Genomic DNA, 23606 nt, shown 5'->3' on the forward strand with positions numbered 1-23606 from the left:
TAGGACCCATAGGGCTCTGGTCTAAAGTAGTGCACTATATAGGGAATAGGGCTCTGGTCTAAAGTAGTGCAATATATAGGGAATAGGGCTCTGGTCTAAAGTAGTGCACTATATAGGGAATAGGGCTCTGGTCTAAAGTAGTGCAATATATAGGGAATAGGGCTCTGGTCTAAAGTAGTGCAATATATAGGGAATAGGGCTCTGGTCTAAAGTAGTGCAATATATAGGGAATAGGGTTCTGGTCTAAAGTAGTGCACTACAGAGGGAATAGTGCTCTGGTCTAAAGTAGTGCACTATATAGGGAATAGGGAGCCATTTTTGGGACGTAGACATAGTATTTTCTCATGCAGCTGAGGTGGTGTGGAAGTCAAGTATCCATGGTGATAAATGTATATACTCTCTGTTGCAATTCCTCTGAAATCACAAGGGTTAGTGTGCAGAGTACAGTGTGGTTCACAAGGACACATTGTATAATGGCTTGGGACATTGTGATTGAGTTTGACACAAGCCCAAGGTTCCAAGGAGTTGGCAGTACCACTGGACCAATCTGAACGAGGCTTATAAAGCATACCGACACACTAAAATGGGTTAACTGTTACGAGTGAGCTGAGAGTCGGGAAGCACGTTCAGGGAGTGAGTGTTTTAATAAATAAACAAAACAAAAAACACAAACAACACACCGACATGAAAACAGAGTCACTAACACCTGAGGAAAGAACCAAGGGGAGTGACACATATAGTGAAGGTAATCAAGGAGGTGATGGAGTCCAGGTGAGTGTCATGAGGCGCTGGTGCGCGTGACGATGATGACAGGTGTGCGGGATAATCAGCAGCCTGATGATCTAGAGGCTGGAGAGGGAGTATACATGACATCAACATTAAACCCACTAAAAACACTTTTAACTTTGCCCAAAAATCCCAAATGGTAAGACTGGCCTCTTCAGGACATTTGTATGTATTACAGTTTCCCAGGCCAACATAATGGGAAAATAAAGATATTACCTCATGCAAGAGTAGCACAATTTATGATGAAAGATAGCACATTAATAAAACTATTGAGACCGTCCCCAGGGAGAATATGCAGTCGTTTACCTAATTGCCTCATATTGTTTTACTTCGTAAACATTTATTTATTTTCCCACCAGGCACTGCACTATCCTTTGTTGGGTGCTGGTGATGTCATAGAGAGATGAGTCTGGGGTGTATCAGCTGAATGCAACATAGACAGAGATATTAACCTGGAATGAATCCCCAGGCAGAGGCAGGCCTGAGTGTGTGTGCGTGTGGACGTGTTTAACTATACTTGTGGGGACCAGAAGTTGGATATTGGATTTTGAATGGGACTGAATTGTGTGTGTGTGTGTGTGTGTGTGTGTGTGTGTGTGTGTGTGTGTGTGTGTGTGTGTGTGTGTGTGTGCGCGCACATGTGTGTTGTGACAAACTCTACTTTAAGCATCACAAGCACATATCCTATACTATACATACAGTAGAAAGCTTAGAATGCTTATCAAGTAACTAAAGAACCATTGAGCTGCACCACTATTCCCCCAGTCCCACTGTTGAAGTGATGCCATTTCAGCCAGATGCTAGGATTATCCATTGATGGCTATGGTTCATGGTGAGGAATAGAGGGTGTGGTATTATTTTTTGAGAGTATTATTTAGAGAGTATTACTGCAAGATAATGAGTCCTGTGCTGTTCTTATTAGGAGCCTTGAGCAGTGTGGTCTATGGTAGATGTCAAAACACTGTACTGCTGCCCACTCATAAACACACATACAGAAATGTTAACACACACACACACATTAGAATGTGTCCTGAAGGGTCCATCAGGGCTGTCAAGGGCTCCAGAGTCTGACTGATGACAGCCTTGGGCTGATTTCCAAATGGCACCCTATTCCCTACATAGGCCCTATATAGTGCACTACTTTTGACCAGAGCTCTATGGGTCATAAGTAGTTCACTAAATAGGGAATATAGAGTGCCATTTGGGACGCAGAAGGGTGCGTGAAATACAGGCCTCCTGACTAGACGGGTGCTGTTGGAGCCCAGCCTGGGACAAGACAGTCATGGGACAAGACAGTCATTCTACATTCCCCTGCTGTAGGCCACAGGGATATACAGTAATCTAACATGGACCAAGACAATAGAATCACTTATATACAGTCCATTCAGGAGGTATTCAGATCCCTCGACTCTTTCCACATTTTGTTTATTCTAAAACTGATAATTTCCCCCCCCTAATCAACCTACAAACAATACCCCATAATGACAAAGCAAACACAGGTTTTTTTTATTTGTGCAAATGCATATAAAATACTAAACTTAAATATCACATTTACGTAAGTATTCAAACCCTTTACTCAGTACTTCGTTGAAGCATCTTTGGCAGCGATTACAGCCTCGAGTCATCTTGGGTATGATGCTACAAGCTTGGCACACCTGTATTTGAGGAGTTTCTCCCATTCTTTTCTGCAGATCCTCTCAAGCTCTGTCAGGTTAGATGGGGAGCATTGCTGCAGAGCTATTTTCAGGTCTCTCCAGGGATGTTCGATCAGGTTCAAGTCCAGGCTCTGGCTGGGCCACTCAAGGACATTCAGAGACTTGTCCTGAAGCCACTGCTGCGTTGTCTTGGCTGTGTGCTTAGGGTCATCGTCCTGTTGGAAGGTGAACCTTCACCCCAGTCTGAGGTCCTGAGTGCTCTGGAGCAGGTTTCCATCAAGGATATCTCTCTACTTTGCTCCGTTCATCTTTCCCTCGATCCTGACTAGTCTCCCAGTCCCTGCCGCTGAAAAAAAATCCCTGCAGCATGATGCTGCCACCACCATGCTTCACTGTAGGGATGGTGCCAGGTTTCCTCCAGACGTGACGCTTGGCATTGAGGCCAAAGAGTTCAATCTTGGATTCATCAGACCAAAGAATCTGGTTTCTCATGATCTGGGAGTCCTTTAGGTGCCTTTTGGCAAACTCCAAGCGGGCTGTCATGTGCCTTTTACTGAGGAGTGGCTTCCGTCTGGCTACTTTACCATAAAGGCCTCATTGGTGGAGTGCTGCAGAGATGGTTGTCCTTCTGGAAGGTTTTCCCATCTCCACAGAGGAACTCTGGAGCTCTGTCATAGTGACCATTGGGTTCTTGGTCACCTCCCTGACCGAGGCCCTTCTCCCCCGATGTTTGTAGATTGATGAGGGGGGAAGAAAATGTGTAATCCATTTTAGAATAAGGCTGTAACATAACAAAATGTGGAAAACGTCAAGGGGTGTGAATACTTTCTGAATGCACTGTATCAGTCATGTTGCCTCACAGAAGACATCACATAATGGTCACCTGTCTGTCTCGACCCATAGTTAGATCCATCGAGCTGTCTCTCCCATCTCTTACATCAAATACATTAAAGGCCTGACTGCTCCATGGCTACCAGTCTGAGTGATAGACATGACTGCTCTATGAGTAACGTCACCAGTCTGAGTGGTAGACATGACTGCTCTATGAGTAACGTTACCAGTCTGAGTAATAAACATGACTGCTCTATGAGTAACGTTACCAGTCTGAGTAGTAGACATGACTGCTCTATGAGTAACGTTACCAGTCTGAGTGATAGACATGACTGCTCTATGGGTAACATTACCAGTCTGAGTGATAGACATGACTGCTCTATGAGTAACGTCACCAGTCTGAGTGGTAGACATGACTGCTCTATGAGTAACGTTACCAGTCTGAGTGATAGACATGACTGCTCTATGAGTAACGTTACCAGTCTGAGTGGTAGACATGACTGCTCTATGGGTAACGTTACCAGTCTGAGTGATAGACATGACTGCTCTATGGGTAACATTACCAGTCTGAGTGATAGACATGACTGCTCTATGAGTAACGTTACCAGTCTGAGTGATAGACATGACTGCTCTATGAGTAACGTTACCAGTCTGAGTGGTAGACATGACTGCTCTATGGGTAACGTTACCAGTCTGAGTGATAGACATGACTGCTCTATGGGTAACATTACCAGTCTGAGTGATAGACATGACTGCTCTATGGGTAACGTTACCAGTCTGAGTGGTAGACATGACTGCTCTATGGGTAACGTTACCAGTCTGAGTGATAGACATGACTGCTCTATGAGTAACGTTACCAGTCTGAGTGATAGACATGACTGCTCTATGAGTAACGTTACCAGTCTGAGTGATAGACATGACTGCTCTATGAGTAACGTTACCAGTCTGAGTAGTAGACATGAAAGCAATGTATCAGGCTAAAGAGGACTCATATGTTCAAATGCTGGGCCAATTTCCTTCTCTTTACCTATGTTAGGAAGGAGGTATTTCCACCCAGAAGCCTGTGTGTGCTCATCTCCTTTCATTCCACCCAGAGAGCGTTGTGCATTCTATGAGCTTCTGTTTGGATTCCCACATTCAAGTCTCTTTGAAGTGGCTGACAGACAGTCTGGTGTCTCTGTCTGGCTCGGCATTAGATACATTCACTTCTCTACATTAACTTACTTTTACCAACTACAGAAGCTGAGGTGGAAAATGTCACTAAAATACATCCAAATGGTGTTTATTTCAGTAGACCTGGTCTTGCTGTCACTGCACTGCACAGGGCCTGGTCTTGCACTGTGTACATTGATGAACCATTGATGAATTGCAGAACCAACATATACTTGGAGGCAGTCCAAAACCAACCTATGGCAATACAATCAAGGCAACATGGCATATCAACTGTATACAAGACAGACAGTAGTTAGGATGCTAATCATCATAGGCCCTTCATGGAGGAATCAAATACATGATTCTAATCATCACAGGGCCTTCATGGAGGAATCAAATACATGATTCTAATCATCACAGGGCCTTCATGGAGGAATCAAATACATGATTCTAATCATCACAGGGCCTTCATGGAGGAATCAAATACATGATTCTAATCATCACAGGGCCTTCATGGAGGAATCAAATACATGATTCTAATCATCACAGGGCCTTCATGGAGGAATCAAATACATGATTGTAATCATCATAGGGCCTTCATGGAGGAATCAAATACATGATTCTAATCATCATATACCTATAATACTATCATAAAGTTTCATATAGTAGCCAGCTGCTAACATCCTTTATACTGGGCCTTTCTGCTGGAGATGTTGCTGCCCTGTGGATTGCTGCCCACTGTCTGGATCCCACCGCTGCCACCAAATGTAAGGAAGGCCGTTGGTGGCTGATTAAAGCACATTTCCTAGTCTAGTCCCAGTCTAACACAATGCATACTGCTGACATACAAGTTTCTGTGTACCCAGAGCAGAAGCCAGCACCCACATCTCCTTCTCCACAGCTGCCCCCGGCTTGGCTTTGATCCCAGAGGACCAGCTTCCATGTCAAACGTCTAGCGGCAGAGGAGCTGTTAGTGTCAAACACCTGCCTCTGAGCCTCAGACAAGACAGCCACAGAGGCCCAAATGGCACCCTATTCCCTACATAGTGCACTACTTTTGACCAGTGTGCTATGGGTATTGCACTATATAGAGAATAGGGTGCATTTGGAATGTAGACAGAGGCTTTTAATTGCCCCGATATGAATCTCCTAATTATCTCCAAGCCCCCCACGCTTCCAGGATCAGTCCCTCGTCGTCCCGATGATCCTTCCACTAATTAAGAATCAGTCTTTCATCGTCCCGATGATCCTTCCACTAATTAAGGATCAGTCTTTCATCGTCCCGATGATCCTTCCACTAATTAAGGATCAGTCTTTCATCGTCCTGATGATCCTTCCACTAATTAAGGATCAGTCTTTCATCGTCCTGATGATCCTTCCTCTAATTAAGGATCAGTCTTTCATCGTCCTGATGATCCTTCCACTAATTAAGGATCAGTCTTTCATCGTCCTGATGATCCTTCCACTAATTAAGAATCAGTCTTTCATCGTCCTGATGATCCTTCCTCTAATTAAGGATCAGTCTTTCATCGTCCTGATGATCCTTCCTCTAATTAAGGATCAGTCTTTCATCGTCCTGATGATCCTTCCTCTAATTAAGAATCAGTCTTTCATCGTCCTGATGATCCTTCCACTAATTAAGAATCAGTCTTTCATCGTCCTGATGATCCTTCCACTAATTAAGAATCAGTCTTTCATCGTCCTGATGATCCTTCCTCTAATTAAGGATCAGTCTTTCATCGTCCTGATGATCCTTCCACTAATTAAGGATCAGTCTTTCATCGTCCTGATGATCCTTCCTCTAATTAAGGATCAGTCTTTCATCGTCCTGATGATCCTTCCACTAATTAAGAATCAGTCTTTCATCGTCCTGATGATCCTTCCTCTAATTAAGAATCAGTCTTTCATCGTCCCGATGATCCTTCCACTAATTAAGGATCAGTCTTTCATCGTCCTGATGATCCTTCCTCTAATTAAGGACCAGTCTTTCATCGTCCTGATGATCCTTCCTCTAATTAAGGACCAGTCTTTCATCGTCCTGATGATCCTTCCACTAATTAAGGATCAGTCTTTCATCGTCCTGATGATCCTTCCTCTAATTAAGGATGAGTCATATGATATCATACATGCCTTTCAAATTCACTGTCTGAATTACAATGGAAAAACATTAGAGACCTGAACCATGCACTGTCTGACAAATGAACGGTGAAATGTACGTACTATAGTGGTGCACTAACATGGAAATGGTTGTAACTATGAGTCATCCCATGGGTGAAATCAGGGCTCTCCAACCCTGTTCCTGGAGAGATACCCTCCTGTAGGTTTTTTCTCCAACCCTGTTCCTGGAGAGATACCCTCCTGTAGGTTTTAACTCCAACCCTGTTCCTGGAGAGATACCCTCCTGTAGGTTTTAACTCCAACCCTGTTCCTGGAGAGATACCCGTCCTGTAGGGTTTAACTCCAACCCTGTTCCTGGAGAGATACCCTCCTGTAGGTTTTAACTCCAACCCTGTTCCTGGAGAGATACCCTCCTGTAGGTTTTAACTCCAACCCTGTTCCTGGAGAGATACCCTCCTGTAGGTTTTTTCTCCAACCCTAGCTGGTTGATAAGCTGAATCAGGCTGGTGATGACCTGTGCGGAGCCAAAGTCCAACCCAATGAGCAATGATGATTCATCCCAGTTTGAAGAATAGTGGGATAAGACATCAGCTTGCTGCCATAATGTAACCGACTGAAACCTAACAACAGACCTAATATCCTAACATTCCCCATTCTGCCCCATGGTACAACCAGGTCCTCAGGCCACCTGGGCAAAACTGGTTGAAATAACATCATCACAGTTAAACTGGTTGAAATTACCTTATTATGATGTTATTAGGACGTCAATGTGACATCATTTCAACAATTTTTGCCCGCTGCGCATGTTGTCATGACAACTATGATTGTTACCATCGTCACAGCTGTCTTAATTCCATGAAATTCTAGTTCAGACGTCCCCACTTTCCCCTGTCCTAAAGAGTCTCTTCTCTCTCTGCACACACAGCCACCAGCGCTGACTCAGGTATTTCAACATCACAATCAGCATCACTTCCCCACTGTAACCACCCTGGTCTGCTGCACGCTATCAGCTGCTAAGGGGCTAGCACATTGAAGAACAAAGCCCTTGCCTTGAGCGATGTCACCACAACACTCTCCCACACAGCCACGGCTAGCGAAAGGTAGCCTAGAGGTTAAGAGTGTCAGGCCAGTAACCGAAAGGTTGCTGGTTTGAATCCCCAAGCCGACTAGGTGAAAAATCTGTTGATGTGCCCTTGAGCAAGGCTCTTAACCCTAATTGCACCTGTAAATCTCTCTGGATAAGAGTCTGTTAATGACTAAAATGTCAAAAAGCTAGCAAACAGTCCCAAATGATTATCCCCAGGACAACTCATTCCCCTGAGGCACTCGCTCTCAAGGTGATGGAGTAACAACACATGACTTGCCCCTCCACCCATACCATCCTTTCACAATATCACTCTGGCACCATCACATTCTAATACATCTGTCTTGTTGAGACTTACAGTAAGAGGATGAAAATGAAATCTGACGTTTGGAGAGACAGATGGCGTGCATAAACAAACCCAGTCACCCATTACTGATTCACTGACAGGCTACAAACTACTATCTTAACCTCCTAGTTTGTGATGATAGATTATAGAGGAGCAATGGACCCTGGTAATCTGGGTTTAGGAGATGATCCCAAATTAACACTACCGCGGTGCCCTTTGTCTATGAGGACACAGCAATTTACCAGTGAAATAAGGGCAAGAACCTGTTTTGTACACTCTAAACATTTGGTGGCAGCGGTGGGATTTGAAACCACGCCCCCAAAAAGACTGAAGCCCAAAGTAATTAAAGGCACAGTAACCTATTATTGTCTCAATATAAGACAAGTAAAAGAAGAGAACCCAGAGGTGAGTTAAAGCTGTATGTCATTGTGTCTGCTGGGATGGAAGCCAGGGGAGGTATCTGTGATTGTACAGGGATTTGTTTATGTATTGATGGTGTGAGATCTAGATTTAGTGAGCTAGTTAGAGGAGAGATGTTTACTGTCAGAAGGTATGCCTATTTCCTCTGGCAGTGTGTGGGTCGGTGCTGCAGGGATTACATGTGCTCTCACTAATGGCATTAGCGGGGCTCACTCCACTACTGCTCTGTTTAGAGGGAGAAAGGTCTTAAACTGAACCCCTAATGAAACCAGCTCATTAGCTACAGCAAGCTACAGATATCTCTGTCCCAGTGGTTTGTTATTACCTCTGGGGAAGCCACGTGTTCATGCTTCACACACACACACAGTCACACACAGGTGCATGGGCACACACGCACGCGAGCACCAAACACACACACACATTTTGTCAAGGAACCAACACCCATTCCAATGGCTGCACCTGTTAAGACGATTGTTGATTGTTGCCCTCTCATCCAATGAGAAATGTAATCTGGCATCTGATATTATCAGACTCTTACGAACATCTTTCTGAACAACACTGAAAGACAAACTAACATATCCTTCTGAACAACACAGAAAGACAAACTAACATATCCTTCTGAACAACACAGAAAGACAAACTATCATATCCTTCTGAACAACACAGAAAGACAAACTAACATATCCTTCTGAACAACACAGAAAGACAAACTAACATATCCTTCTGAACAACACAGAAAGACAAACTAACATATCCTTCTGAACAACACAGAAAGACAAACTAACATATCCTTCTGAACAACACAGAAAGACAAACTAACATATCCTTCTGAACAACACAGAAAGACAAACTAACATATCCTTCTGAACAACACAGAAAGACAAACTAACATATCCTTCTGAACAACACAGAAAGACAAACTAACATATCCTTCTAAACAACACAGAAAGACAAACTAACATATCCTTCTGAACAACACAGAAAGACAAACTAACATATCCTTCTGAACAACACAGAAAGACAAACTAACATATCCTTCTAAACAACACAGAAAGACAAACTAACATATCCTTCTAAACAACACTGAAAGACAAACTAACATATCCTTCTGAACAACACAGAAAGCAACAGAGTATCATACTGTACATCTCCAAGAGACAAATTAACAAAACATTGATCAAATAGTAACATGATCACGTCGATCAAGTATTTCAGAGAGAGAGAGCAACTCTCATTTACATAGGTACATTATCTACAAGAATAAAATGAAAATAAACCCAAGGCACCTGATAATGAAATTCAACCACAGTGGAACATGACATTTCCCCATTTCCCGCTAACTGTGGCGACACCATGAATACATTAACAGAGGCAGGCAACAAGACAATCATCTGTTGACGATAGGCTATCTAATCCACATCGTTGGTTCCCAAGGCAGCCCATCTTACCTGGAGGAGTCACCGCAGGACGCAGGAAGGCTTGTAAACTGGACGCGCAAAGTTCGCTCACTGTCCCCATGATGGCTCAGTCAAAACTGTGTGTGTGTGGATGGGGGAACGATCCTTAGTGTACTAGTGTGGGTGTGTGAGTGTCTGAGGGGCTCTCTCTTTCGTTCCCTGTGATTCAGTTCAGCAGACGGAGGTGGAGAAAGGATAAGTTGTTGTGAAGGCCAGTCTCCCTTCTTTCCAGAGAGAGAAAGAGAGAGCTCTCCTCATCCCCTTCCCCTTCCCCTTCTTCGCTCCTTCTCGTCTGCCTCCTCAGCCGACGGCTGCCGTCCATGGAACAAATTCCTCCTCAGGTCCTGGTGTGTGTCACTGGGACTTCAAGTAGTCAAAGCACTTTTCCTTCACCTCCTATATTTCTCTCTCTCTTTGTGGATTTCAGTCTTTCTACCCTTTCTCTTCAGTAGCCGCAGCTGAACTCCTTGCTGCTTTCTCCCTCTTCCCCTTTTGTGCTCTCTCTTCCTCTATTCTCTTCCTCTATTCTGCTCCCTCTCTCTGAGCCTCTTTTCTCTCTGTGTGTGTCTCTTGCGCTCCCTTCTTACTTTGCACAGTAACTCCGCAAGATATTCTTAGACTAAACAGATTGCACACACAAACACATTCTCAGGCTGTGTGTAGGAGAACATATTAACTCACCTTATGGGCAAATTCTCTCTCTCTCAACACAAACAGATGCATTGAAAAACACCACTGGTGTTAACATCAATATTTTCTGCAGCACCAAGACCTGAAGCAGTTCAAAGGATCATGTTTCTAGGAATATTTAGTCATCCATCAGAATACTACAGGGTGTTTTTTAATAGACTCCATCTACACTCTATGCTCACATCCCTTGAAATGACTGGTATATGAGAACTCCATGTAACCTATAACTACACCAATCCAGTGCTTTTATATATGTGGAGAGAAGGGAACGAGGGCACACTTCAGGAAGGAGGAGAGATCATTGGGACGTACCGTATGTCCAGCAAATAAAGGCTTATTGGACCTTGGATTCTTTAAACCATTCCACACTCTTATATGAAAGTGGTATATTGAAATAACCTGTCAAAAGCTGCACGACATTGACCAAGATATATACTTCAACATGCCTATCTGAAAAATGTAAAACGTTCGCAATTGTCTGTGTGTATAGGCATTTAAAGCAAGACGTCATACACACACACAGATGTCTTAGCCTGGTTCCTAGATCTGTTCGTGCTGTCCTATGGTCATTGTCATTCCAAAACATGTCACGTCCTGACCAGTTTAGGGATTATTTGCTATTGTAGTTTGGTCAGGACGTGGCAGAGGGTATTTTGTTTATGTGTTTCGGGGTGGTGGTGTATGTAGTAGGGTGTTTGATTTATTATTTCCAGGTTTTGGTCTATGTTCTTTCTGGTTTGTTGTATTTCTATGTTTAGGTTGATGGGGGGTTGGACTCTCAATTGGAGGCAGGTGCTTTCTCGTTGCCTCTGATTGAGAGTCCTATATATGGGTAACTGTTTGGTTTGGTATTGTGGGAGCTTGTTTCGCCTGTGTGAGCGTGACAAGACTGTTTTGTTGTTCGTTTTGTTATTCTCTTTATTTAAAATAAATAACAAGATGAGCATCCACATTCCTGCTGCGTTTTGGTCCTCTATTCCCGACGACAACCGTTACAAAACATGACATTGGACCATAGCAGTTAGCTATACAGGCCAAACAGATCTGGGACCAGGCTAACCTACTACAGGCGGCAGGTAGCCTAGAGGTTTAGAGTGTTGGTCCAGTAATCGAAAGGTCGCTGGTTCGAATCCCTGAGCCGACTAGGTGAAAAACCAGTCGATGTGCCCTTGAGCAAGGCACTCAGCTCGAATTGCTCCTTAAATCGTTCTGGATAAGAGTGTTTTCTAAATGTACAGATGTTGTGGTTACTGTATCTAAGGCAGTGCATCAGATTCATTCCTCCACCCTCTGTTTTGGTTTTATCCTTCCTCTCAGGATTGGTTTATGAAGCCTTTGGTTGCGTCCCAAATGGAACCCTATTCCCTACACGGTGCACTACTTTTGACCAGACTCAAAAGTAGTGTACTATGTAGGTAACAGGGTCCCATTGGAACACAGCCTTTATGTACAAATCCAGAACTCATTGTTGCTTGGCAACAGGTTAAAAAGAAATTATTTGTTCCTGGACAAGAATCTGTGATTCATTTGTTGTGATTATGATCATCTTCTCTTCTATTGCAGTTATTCACAAAAACAAAATCAACTTGGGACATACACAAGGGGCCTTTTCTTCACAGTAATAAACAAACACACACACACACACGTCCAGATTCACAGTCCTAACGGGATTTGACTCCTTTGATTCAATTGAGATTTGGTTCCTGCATTCATATTTCATTTTTCTATTTCTCTTTGGGGAGTGCAGCCCAGTTGACCTTCCACGGCAGACAAGCTAGCAATAACCAACTGTCATTCACTCACCTAGTGTCAAACACTCTTTAAATTCTTAAACACTAGTAGCCATCACTCTGTGTCCATCACTCTGCCTCAGTCCCTCCTTCTCTGACAATCAGGTGCCTCATCCCTCCCTCTCTGACAATCAGGTGCCTCATCCCTCCCTCTCTGCCAATCAGGTGCCTCATCCCTCCTTCTCTGACAATCAGGTGCCTCGGCCCCTCCTTCTCTGACAATCAGGTGCCTCATCCCTCCCTCTCTGCCAATCAGGTGCCTCAGTCCCTCCCTCTCTGCCAATCAGGTGCCTCATCCCTCCTTCTCTGACAATCAGGTGCCTCGGCCCCTCCTTCTCTGACAATCAGGTGCCTCATCCCTCCCTCTCTGCCAATCAGGTGCCTCAGTCCCTCCCTCTCTGCCAATCAGGTGCCTCATCCCTCCCTCTCTGCCAATCAGGTGCATCATCCCTCCCTCTCTGCCAATCAGGTGCCTCAGTCCCTCCCTCTCTGACAATCAGGTGCCTCAGTCCCTCCTTCTCTGCCAATCAGGTGCCTCATCCCTCCCTCTCTGCCAATCAGGTGCCTCATCCCTCCCTCTCTGCCAATCAGGTGCCTCATCCCTCCCTCTCTGCCAATCAGGTGCCTCATCCCTCCCTCTCTGCCAATCAGGTGCCTCATCCCTCCCTCTCTGACAATCAGGTGCCTCAGTCCCTCCCTCTCTGACAATCAGGTGCCTCAGTCCCTCCCTCTCTGCCAATCAGGTGCATCATCCCTCCCTCTCTGACAATCAGGTGCCTCATCCCTCCCTCTCTGCCAATCAGGTGCCTCAGTCCCTCCTTCTCTGCCAATCAGGTGCCTCAGTCCCTCCCTCTCTGACAATCAGGTGCCTCATCCCTCCCTCTCTGCCAATCAGGTGCCTCAGTCCCTCCTTCTCTGCCAATCAGGTGCCTCATCCCTCCCTCTCTGCCAATCAGGCTGTGTTGCAGAGCAGTGGGAGCAGCCTTACATAGTCTGACTGAGGGCAGAGAAAATGACTGAGGGCCATGGGGTGGGGGGAGGAGGTGATGCTGTGACAGTGGGGTGGTAATGAAGACATGACCCGAGCCCTGCACCACGGGAGGAAGACTCCAACACTGACCCCAGATCAGGGTCTACATCCCAAATGGACCACGGTCAAAAGTAGTGCACTATATAGGGCAGTATTCAACTCTTACCCTACGAGGTCCGGAGCCTGCTGGTCTTCTGTTCTACCTGATAATTAATACACACACCTGGTGTCCCAGGTCAAAATCAGTCCCTGATTAAAGGGAAGCAATGAAAAACACACAGTGGAACTGGCTTCCAGTCCAGAGTTGAGTTTTAAGGATATAGAGAATAGGGTGCGATTTGGGACACAGCCTGAAGCTGCAGAGTCAGGAGGAAGTACCCAAAGTGCTGCAGCTGCATGTCATCGTTCCAGTGGAACAGGCCCGTCACGAGAGGGACGGTCAAGACCCTGCTCTGTGAAGTCAGCACAAATCCTGCTTCTGCTTTCTTTTGGTTTTAATATGTAGGCTATGCATCTCCATTGTACTGCAAGGGACTGTGGGAACTGGTATAGTAGTCAGGGAGGAAGAAATGTGTGTGTGTGTGTATGTGTGTAATAAACAGAGCCCCATTATTTAACTCTTTCACAGTCCGACACTCTCACAGTCCGACACTCTCACAGTCCGACACTCTCACAGTCCGACACCCTTACAGTCCGACACCCTCACAGTCCGACACCCTCACAGTCCGACACCCTCACAGTCCGACACTCTGGGCTCCTGTGGGTCCAGACAGAAGCCATTCATCCCCATGTGTCATAATGATGGACAGAGGGGTCAGAGCACAGGAAGCTGGCGTCATTGTTCTAATTATGACACCTCTGGTATTACTATAAGAAACAGTCTCCACACAGTTCTGATAGCTGCCTTTAGCCACACACATCTTTATGCACCAAGACTATGCAGGCTATGCACATAAATACGTAGGCACACACATTCATGACCACCAAAAACGCACAAACACACACTCAAAGACACACACAGAGACTCCGACAGACACAGGCATACACGCACGCACACACACGCACGCACACACCGCAGAAACATGACAAAGTTTGAGAAAGGCACTGAACTCGAGGTTAGGTGGAGCAGAGTTCTCCCCTAAGGGGAAATGGCTAGACATCACAGCATTTTCTCACATGATGCTCCCAAATCATTATTTGTGCACATGTCAGGGAGTTTCAAATAAGGTAGTGTCCTAAATGTTGACTCAAGCTGGATGCAACTACTTCTATAAACCAAAAGTATAATGAAAACTGTGAATCCTATTGTGAAGATTGTTCATCAAACCTAGGCATAGTTCATAACAAGTTAATAGCCTTCTCATTTATGCCTACATGAAATATACCATATTAAAATTCATGATTCAGAATTGAGACCTATATTTTTTAATTAGCTGACATGTATTAGACAATACAGTGTTTACAATACGGTCCTTAGAATATTGGTATTGTATTTTCTCTGTTTATATCAGTGTTGAACTGTAATTTCATGAGCTATCTGGTACACGTCTGCCACCAAGTGGGCATTTCAAGCAATAGGAAGTTCATCTTGGTTTTAGGGCAGCATCTCCATTATCCACTAGTATCCTGGGTCGTGTTCATTAGCGCACACCGTAGCAAAACGTTTCACAGTGTTTTCACTCCCTTTCAGGCAGTTTTCCTCTGTTACATGCTTAATGAACATGACCCAGGTCATGGGTCCTCCCTGTGCATGCTTGTTTCGGTCAAACTCATCCATCACAACCTTCACATCCCTCATTTGCTCAGGCAGACATGGCTGGTACTCCTACAAAAGAGAACATCATCTTATGTTACGCAGCAAAATTCTACAAAACTGCCATGCAGAAACAGCCATACAGAACCAAGCAGCGGCAGTGCATAAGAGAGCCTGGTGCCCTAAGAAGGCTAGTGTGCTAGGGTGACGGTATCTAACAACATCTCAAATGCAGAGATATAGAATGAAAATGTACAGTCATGCGCGCATACATTTTACATATGGGTGGCTCCAGGAATCGAACCCACAATCCTGGTGTTACCTGCGCCATGCTGTACCAACTGAACCATACAGGACCACAGGGAGATACAGAGGAAGAGTACAGGGGAGTACAGGGGAAACTGGCCAGTCAGACCAGTCAGAACAGACTGAAAACACACAAACGCTGGATGAAAAGTGATCATATTTACTAGGTACTGTACTGTGTAGGTGGATTATTTACTGTGTACTTACTGGGTAGTGTACTGTGTAGGTGGATTATTTACTGAGTACTATACTGTGTAGGTGGATTATTTACTGGGTACTATACTGTGTAGGTGGATTATTTACTGGGTACTTACTGGGTACTGGTCTGTGTAGGTGGAGTATTTACTGGGTACTGGTCTGTGTAGGTGGATTATTTACTGAGAACTGTTCTGTGTAGGTTGATTATTTACTGAGTATTTACTGGGTAGTGTACTGTGTAGGTGGATTATTGACAGAGTACTGTTCTGTGTAGGTGGATTATTGACAGAGTACTGTTCTGTGTAGGTGGATTATTTACTGGGTACTGGTCTGTGTAGGTGGATTATTTACTGAGAACTGTTCTGTGTAGGTGGATTATTTACTGGGTACTATACTGTGTAGGTGGATTATTTACTGGGTACTTACTGGGTACTGGTCTGTGTAGGTGGATTATTTACTGGGTACTGGTCTGTGTAGGTGGATTATTTACTGAGAACTGTTCTGTGTAGGTTGATTATTTACTGAGTATTTACTGGGTAGTGTACTGTGTAGGTGGATTATTGACAGAGTACTGTTCTGTGTAGGTGGATTATTGACAGAGTACTGTTCTGTGTAGGTGGATTATTTACTGGGTATTTACTGGGTACTGTACTGTGTAGGTGGATTATTTACTGAGTACTATACTGTGTAGGTGGATTATTTACTGAGTACTTACTGGGTACTGTACTGTGTAGGTGGATTATTTACTGAGTACTATTCTGTGTAGGTGGATTACTTACTGAGTATTTACTGGGTACTGTACTGTGTAGGTGGATTATTTACTGAGTATTTACTGGGTAGTGTACTGTGTAGGTGGATTATTTACTGAGTACTGTACTGCGTTGGTGCATTATTTACTGAGTACTGTTCTGTGTATGTGGATTATTTACTGAGTGCTATACTGTGTATGTGGATTATTTACTGAGTATTTACTGGGTACTGTACTGTGTAGGTGGATTATGTACTGAGTACTGTACTGTGTAGGTTGATTATTTACTGAGTACTGTTCTGTGTAGGTGGATTATTTACTGAGTATTGTTCTGTGTAGGTGGATTATTTACTGGGTACTGTACTGCGAAGGTGGATAATCTACTGAATACTGTTCTGTGTAGGTGTACTATGTACTGAGTATTTAGTTTACTGGGTAGTGTACTGTGTAGATGGATTATTTACTGAGTATTTACTAGGTACTGTTCTGTGTAGGTGGATTATTTACTGACTAGTTACTGGTACTGTACTGTGTAGGTGGATTATTTACTGAGCATTTACTAGGTACTGTACTGTGTAGGTGGATTATTTACTGAGTACTGTTCTGTGTAGGTGGATTATTTACTGAGTATTTACTGGGTACTGTACTGGGTAGGTGGATAGTTTACTGAATACTGTTCTGTGTAGGTGTACTATTTACTGAGTATTTACTGGGTAGTGTACTGTGTAGGTGGATTATTTACTGGGTACTTACTGGGTACTGTATTGTGTAGGTGGATTATTTACTGGGTACTGTACTGTGTAGGTGGATAATTTACTGAATACTGTTCTGTGTAGGTGTACTATGTACTGATTATTTACTGGGTAGTGTACTGTGTAGGTGGAGTATTTACTGGGTAGTGTACTGTGTAGGTGGATTATTTACTGGGTACTGTACTGTGTAGGTGGAGTATTTACTGGGTAGTGTACTGTGTAGGTGGATTATTTACTAGGTACTGTACTGTGTAGGTGGATCATTTACTGAGTACTGTACTGTGTAGGTGGATTATTTACTGAGTACTGTACTGTGTAGGTTTGGGTGAATTCCAGTATAATGAAATTCTAATTCCAAATCTCTCCAATGGTTTTCAATGAGAAAAATGTGTAATTGGAATTTGGTGTATTTTCTGAATGGACTGGAATTGAAATGGAATTGACCCCAACCCTGCTGAGTACAGTGGTGTGGAGGTGGATTATTAACTTATTTTTGGAACTCCACACACCAGCCTAGCTAGCATCCCCCCGGTGACTCAAAATAGCAGCTGGGAGAAAGCAACAACAGCCCTCCTGATCCACTGATGTTCTAAGCATCACAAGAGGCTGCTTACACAAGTAGGATAGCTTAGAATAACTACGGAACACAGTGTCAGGGTACAGCTAGCCAGCAGAGGAAGAAACTCCTGCACAATGGTTATCGTGAATGCTCCACAAACGTCTTAGAGACAAATGCTAACTTCCATTTAAGTTGAATTTTCACATAGAACCTATGGTTTGGTCAGGGTACCTTACCTTCATCAGGGTAACAAGTTTAACATGTTAGTTATCTCATCCCTGTATATATACTATTCTATCCTACCTATTCTTCAGGTATACTATATATTCTATCAATATGCTGTCCATAATGTCTATACATCCCACATACTCATTCCAGGGTTTTGCTTAATTTTTTCGCTATTTCTACATTGTAGAATAATAGTGAAGACATGGAATCATGTAGTAACCAAAAGTGTTAAACAAATCAAAATATATTTTATGTTTGAGATTCTTCAAAGTAGCCACCCTTTGCCTTGATGAAAGCTTTGCACACTGTTGGCATTCTCTCAACCAGCTTCATGAGGTAGTCACCTGGAATGCATTTCAATTATCAGGTGTGCCTTATTAAAAGTTAATTTGTGGAATTTCTTTCCTTCTTAATACGTTTGAGCCAATCAGTTGTGTTGTGACAAGGTAGGAGTGGTATAGAGTAGATAGCCCCATTTGGTAAAAGACCAGGTCCATATGTCAAATATATAATATATTTCGATTTGTTCAACACTTTTTTGGTTACTACATGATTCCATATGTGTTATTTCATAGTTTTGACGTCTTCACTATTATTCTACAATGTAGAAAATAGTAAAAAATAAAGAAAAACCCTGGAGTGAGTAGGTCTGTCCAAACCTTTGACTGGTACTGTATATATATTTATACTCTGGACTCCGACATTGCTGGTCCTATTATTTCTATTTTTCTTAACTCCATTATTTACTTTTAGATGTGTGTATTGTTGTGAATTGTCAGATATTACTGCACTGTTGGAGCTAGGAACACAAGCATTTTGCTACACCAGCAATAACATCTGCAAAACATGTGCATGTGACCAATAAAATTAGATTTGTCCCTTGTGGCTCAGACAGAGATAGACAGCGCATGCAGACACAGACAGACAGACAGACAGACAGACAGACAGACAGACAGACAGACAGACAGACAGACAGACAGACAGACAGACAGACAGACAGACAGACAGACAGACAGACAGACAGACAGACAGACGAGGACAGCGCATGCAGACAGAGGTAGACAGGCAGACATAGATAGACAGGCAGACATATAGACAGGCAGACATATAGACAGGCAGACATATAGACAGGCAGACATATAGACAGGCAGAAAGAGGCAGATAGAGATGGACAGGCAGACAGAGATGGACAGGCAGACAGAGATGGACAGGCAGACAGAGATGGACAGGCAGACAGAGGCAGACAGGCAGACAGAGGCAGACAGATTGACAGAGGCAGAGTTGTGTATTTCAGAGAGGAAGTGAGAAGAAAGATCAACTAACTGATTCACATCCGCTTCAATATGACAGTTACTTTTTTCTTTCTCATTTTCAGATGTTTTCCCCCGTTCTTCATCTTTCAGGTCCTTCTTTCAGACCGTGTCTTTCTAACCACAGCGGGTGGCTATACGCGCTGCAGGGAGTTTTGGGCGGCTGATTTCGTGATTTCTGTCTGAGAGTGTTTTGCATATGAGAGGGAAACAGTGTTTAAAATGTGCTGTCTGTAAGAGCCCTTCTAATCTCAGGTCTCCAGAAATAAGTCCAAACAGCTAAACTCCGCCTGAGCTGAGATGACTGAAGTAAACAGGCCCAGCCAACCACACGTCAGTCATTCTGTCTAGAAGGCGGTGCTATCTGTCAGAACGACGTGCTCAGCCAACCACACATCAGTCATTCTGTCTAGAAGGCGGTGCCATTTGTCAGAACGATGTGCTTGGCCAACTACATGTCAGTCATTCTGTCTAGGAGGCGGGACCATCAGTCAGACTGACAGCATGAGAGAAGGGCCACAGGAACACCAACAGGAATAGGCAGGGCCTGCTGTCAGCAGCTGTAACCACGGCAACCACACACACACCTGGAATCACAACAGCAGCCCGAGCCACTGACTGTACTTCCTCTGTGGGTGCACTTCATCATGTAGAAAGAACTAGATATTGAACATATTGAACAGTATCTAAAACGCTATCTGAGACTGTAGCATTAAACAAGCAGACATGACCTTTACTTTTCCTCTGACAAAGTAACAATGGAATATAACCTTTTCCTCTGACATCACAAAGTAACAATGGAATATAACCTTTTCCTCTGACATCACAAAGTAACAATGGAATATAACCTTTTCCTCTGACATCACAAAGTAACAATGGAATATAACCTTTTCCTCTGACATCACAAAGTAACAATGGAATATAACCTTTTCCTCTGACATCACAAAGTAACAATGGAATATAACCTTTTCCTCTGACATCAAAGTAACAATGGAATATAACCTTTTCCTCTGACATCACAAAGTAACAATGGAATATAACCTTTTCCTCTGACATCACAAAGTAACAATGGAATAGAACTTTTTCCTCTGACATCACAAAGTAACAATGGAATATAACCTTTTCGCTGATATCATAGATGTGGTAAAGAGGTCAATGGAACTTGACTAAAACAATGGAAATCCCATGGAAATACGTGGGGGAAAGAATCCAAATCTCCTCATTGCCACTAGCAAAATTTGCCTAAATTTAGGCTATTGTTTATATTTCACACTATGTTGAGGTACAAATCGGAGTATAATGCTTATATGGATGTCAACTCCAATACATATTCATATCATCGTCACCAATCAACTGCATAACAGTTAAATATGACTTTGACTAACAACACCGATTTCTCTATGCTAGCTATCCTACCAGTTTATACGAAAAGGAGTTAGCATTTAGCAGTCACTACTTCTAAACCTGAAAAGGGACTACTTCTAAATGTTATGCAGTGAAAACAGACAAATATACTGCTCAAAAAAATAAAGGGAACACTTAAACAACACATCCTAGATCTGAATGAAATAAATAATCTTATTAAATACTTTTTTCTTTACATAGTTGAATGTGCTGACAACAAAATCACACAAAAATAATCAATGGAAATCCAATTTATCAACCCATGGAGGTCTGGATTTGGAGTCACACTCAAAATTAAAGTGGAAAACCACACTACAGGCTGATCCAACTTTGATGTAATGTCCTTAAAACAAGTCAAAATGAGGCTCAGTAGTGTGTGTGGCCTCCACGTGCCTGTATGACCTCCCTACAACGCCTGGGCATGCTCCTGATGAGGTGGCGGATGGTCTCCTGAGGGATCTCCTCCCAGACCTGGACTAAAGCATCCGCCAACTCCTGGACAGTCTGTGGTGCAACGTGGCGTTGGTGGATGGAGCGAGACATGATGTCCCAGATGTGCTCAATTGGATTCAGGTCTGGGGAACGGGCGGGCCAGTCCATAGCATCAATGCCTTCCTCTTGCAGGAACTGCTGACACACTCCAGCCACATGAGGTCTAGCATTGTCTTGCATTAGGAGGAACCCAGGGCCAACCGCACCAGCATATGGTCTCACAAGGGGTCTGAGGATCTCATCTCGGTACCTAATGGCAGTCAGGCTACCTCTGGCGAGCACATGGAGGGCTGTGCGGCCCCCCCAAAGAAATGCCACCCCACACCATGACTGACCCACCGCCAAACCGGTCATGCTGGAGGATGTTACAGGCAGCAGAACGTTCTCCACGGCGTCTCCAGACTCTGTCACGTCTGTCACGTGCTCAGTGTGAACCTGCTTTCATCTGTGAAGAGCACAGGGCGCCAGTGGTGAATTTGCCAATCTTGGTGTTCTCTGGCAAATGCCAAACGTCCTGCACGGTGTTGGGCTGTAAGCACAACCCCCACCTGTGGACGTCGGGCCCTCATACCACCCTCATGGAGTCTGTTTCTGACCGTTTGAGCAGACACATGCACATTTGTGGCCTGCTGGTGGTCATTTTGCAGGGCTCTGGCAGTGCTTCTCCTGCTCCTCCTTGCACAAAGGCGGAGGTAGCGGTCCTGCTGCTGGGTTGTTGCCCTCCTACGGCCTCCTCCACGTCTCCTGATGTACTGGCCTGTCTCCTGGTAGCGCCTCCATGCTCTGGACACTACGCTGACAGACACAGCAAACCTTCTTGCCACAGCTCGCAGTGATGTGCCATCCTGGATGAGCTGCACTACCTGAGCCACTTGTGTGGGTTGTAGACTCCGTCTCATGCTACCACTAGAGTGAAAGCACCGCCAGCATTCAAAAGTGACCAAAACATCAGCCAGGAAGCATAGGAACTGAGAAGTGGTCTGTGGTCCCCACCTGCAGAACCACTCCTTTATTGGGGGTGTATTGCTAATTGCCTATAATTTCCACCTGTTGTCTATTCCATTTGCACAACAGCATGTGAAATGTATTGTCAATCAGTGTTGCTTCCTAAGTGGACAGTTTGATTTCCAGAAGTGTGATTGACTTGGAGTTACATTGTGTTGTTTAAGTGTTCCCTTTATTTTTTTGAGCAGTGTATATCAAAAAGGGACTTTAGTAACCACATTGTGGGCCTGTTACAATACATCAATCATGACGGATGATGAATATCCACTTTGTTAGATCAGATTTGTTGAATGTGCGCCAATCCGGCATCCGTCTTCTATCCCCCACGGTCTGCATTCCATTGACCTCTTTACCGCGTCTATAAAGTAATACTGAAATGATAAAGTAGAAATGGACTAAAACCTTGTTGATATCGCGAAAGAAACAATGCACTATAACGTTTCTCTGACATCACAATGCAAAAAAACTCATTTCCAATTCACACATGTAATGTGTGAAATAGGACCAATACAAGCACTCGCTTATATTTGTTCTATTTGAGTATTTTACAAGTTACAAGTGTGAATTGTAAATGTGTTTTTTTTCTCCATATCCCAACACCCTCAGAGAGTGGGGTAATGGCCAGGGCATTATCAACGGCAACCCTGGAGCAATTAGGATTAAGTGCCTTGCTCAAGGGCAATATTTTTTGGTTGTCGCTGGATTCGAACGGGCGACCTTTCGGTTACTGGCCCAACGCTTCTTTCCACTAGGCTAAGGAACATAGTCAAAGTCGCGAAGGTTGTATGCCATAAAAGTAACACAAGACGGTGTGGAAGCTAAGGCTAAATTAAGCAGCACAGCCATGCATAAAAAGGTCTCAGTCTGGTGTCCTGAGAGTTAGGGTTGACGGTTGGAACCTAGCAACTTCCCCCTCTGCAGAGTAAGTAAGGAGACCCAGGAAAGGATGGCAACAGACTGAGAACATATTCTCTGAAGATGCAACATAAAATATAAAACTAGGCTAAACAATATGTCTTTGTCTGACTGGATTAAACACACACACACACACACACACACACACACACACTTCTTGAGCAAGAGCAAGGATTACTTTTATCCTCTCTCGGGAGCCTATAGTTATGCTGAATAATCAAAAAGCATTACAGAAAGAGGATGATGATATGACATTCTTACCAGTGGTTTTGACAGGAGGGTTGTGTCCCAAATGGCACCCTATTCCCTATATTGTGCACTATGTAGGGATTAGGGTCCCATTTGGGACGTAGCTGAGGAGTGTCAGGGACACTGAGTGGGTCTGAATGTGCTGACTACATTCCTACATCCTGTCTCTCTTATTCGTCACATCACAGCTCATTATTACATAAGAAAAGTAAAGAAGTAATTTTAATTGAACCCCCTGGCATAAGGCCTACATTAGACTGTCATAACAATGACATAACAGTTGCCAATCATGACTGTTGGTGTCAACTTAAGACAAGACTTATATTAC

At 43.9% G+C, this 23606-nt stretch overlaps 1 protein-coding gene across 2 annotated transcripts in view; it reads right to left on the reverse strand.

Moving 5' to 3' along the window:
* Positions 1-23606, reverse strand: part of cyth1a (cytohesin 1a) — a 107552-nt gene that overhangs the window by 79707 nt on the left and 4239 nt on the right. The window contains exon 1 of one of the 2 annotated variants that reach the window (XM_045719827.1): positions 9841-10384. The exons of the other annotated variant lie outside the window; for it this stretch is intronic. Coding sequence (XP_045575783.1) covers positions 9841-9910 — 70 coding nt within the window. The 5' untranslated portion in view covers positions 9911-10384. Of the gene's footprint in view, positions 1-9840; positions 10385-23606 lie in introns of those variants that run through there. 2 annotated transcript variants of the gene reach the window in all.

The sequence above is a fragment of the Salmo salar genome, chromosome ssa06 (assembly GCF_905237065.1).
Source record: "Salmo salar chromosome ssa06, Ssal_v3.1, whole genome shotgun sequence".
NCBI classification, from domain to species: Eukaryota; Metazoa; Chordata; class Actinopteri; order Salmoniformes; family Salmonidae; genus Salmo; species Salmo salar.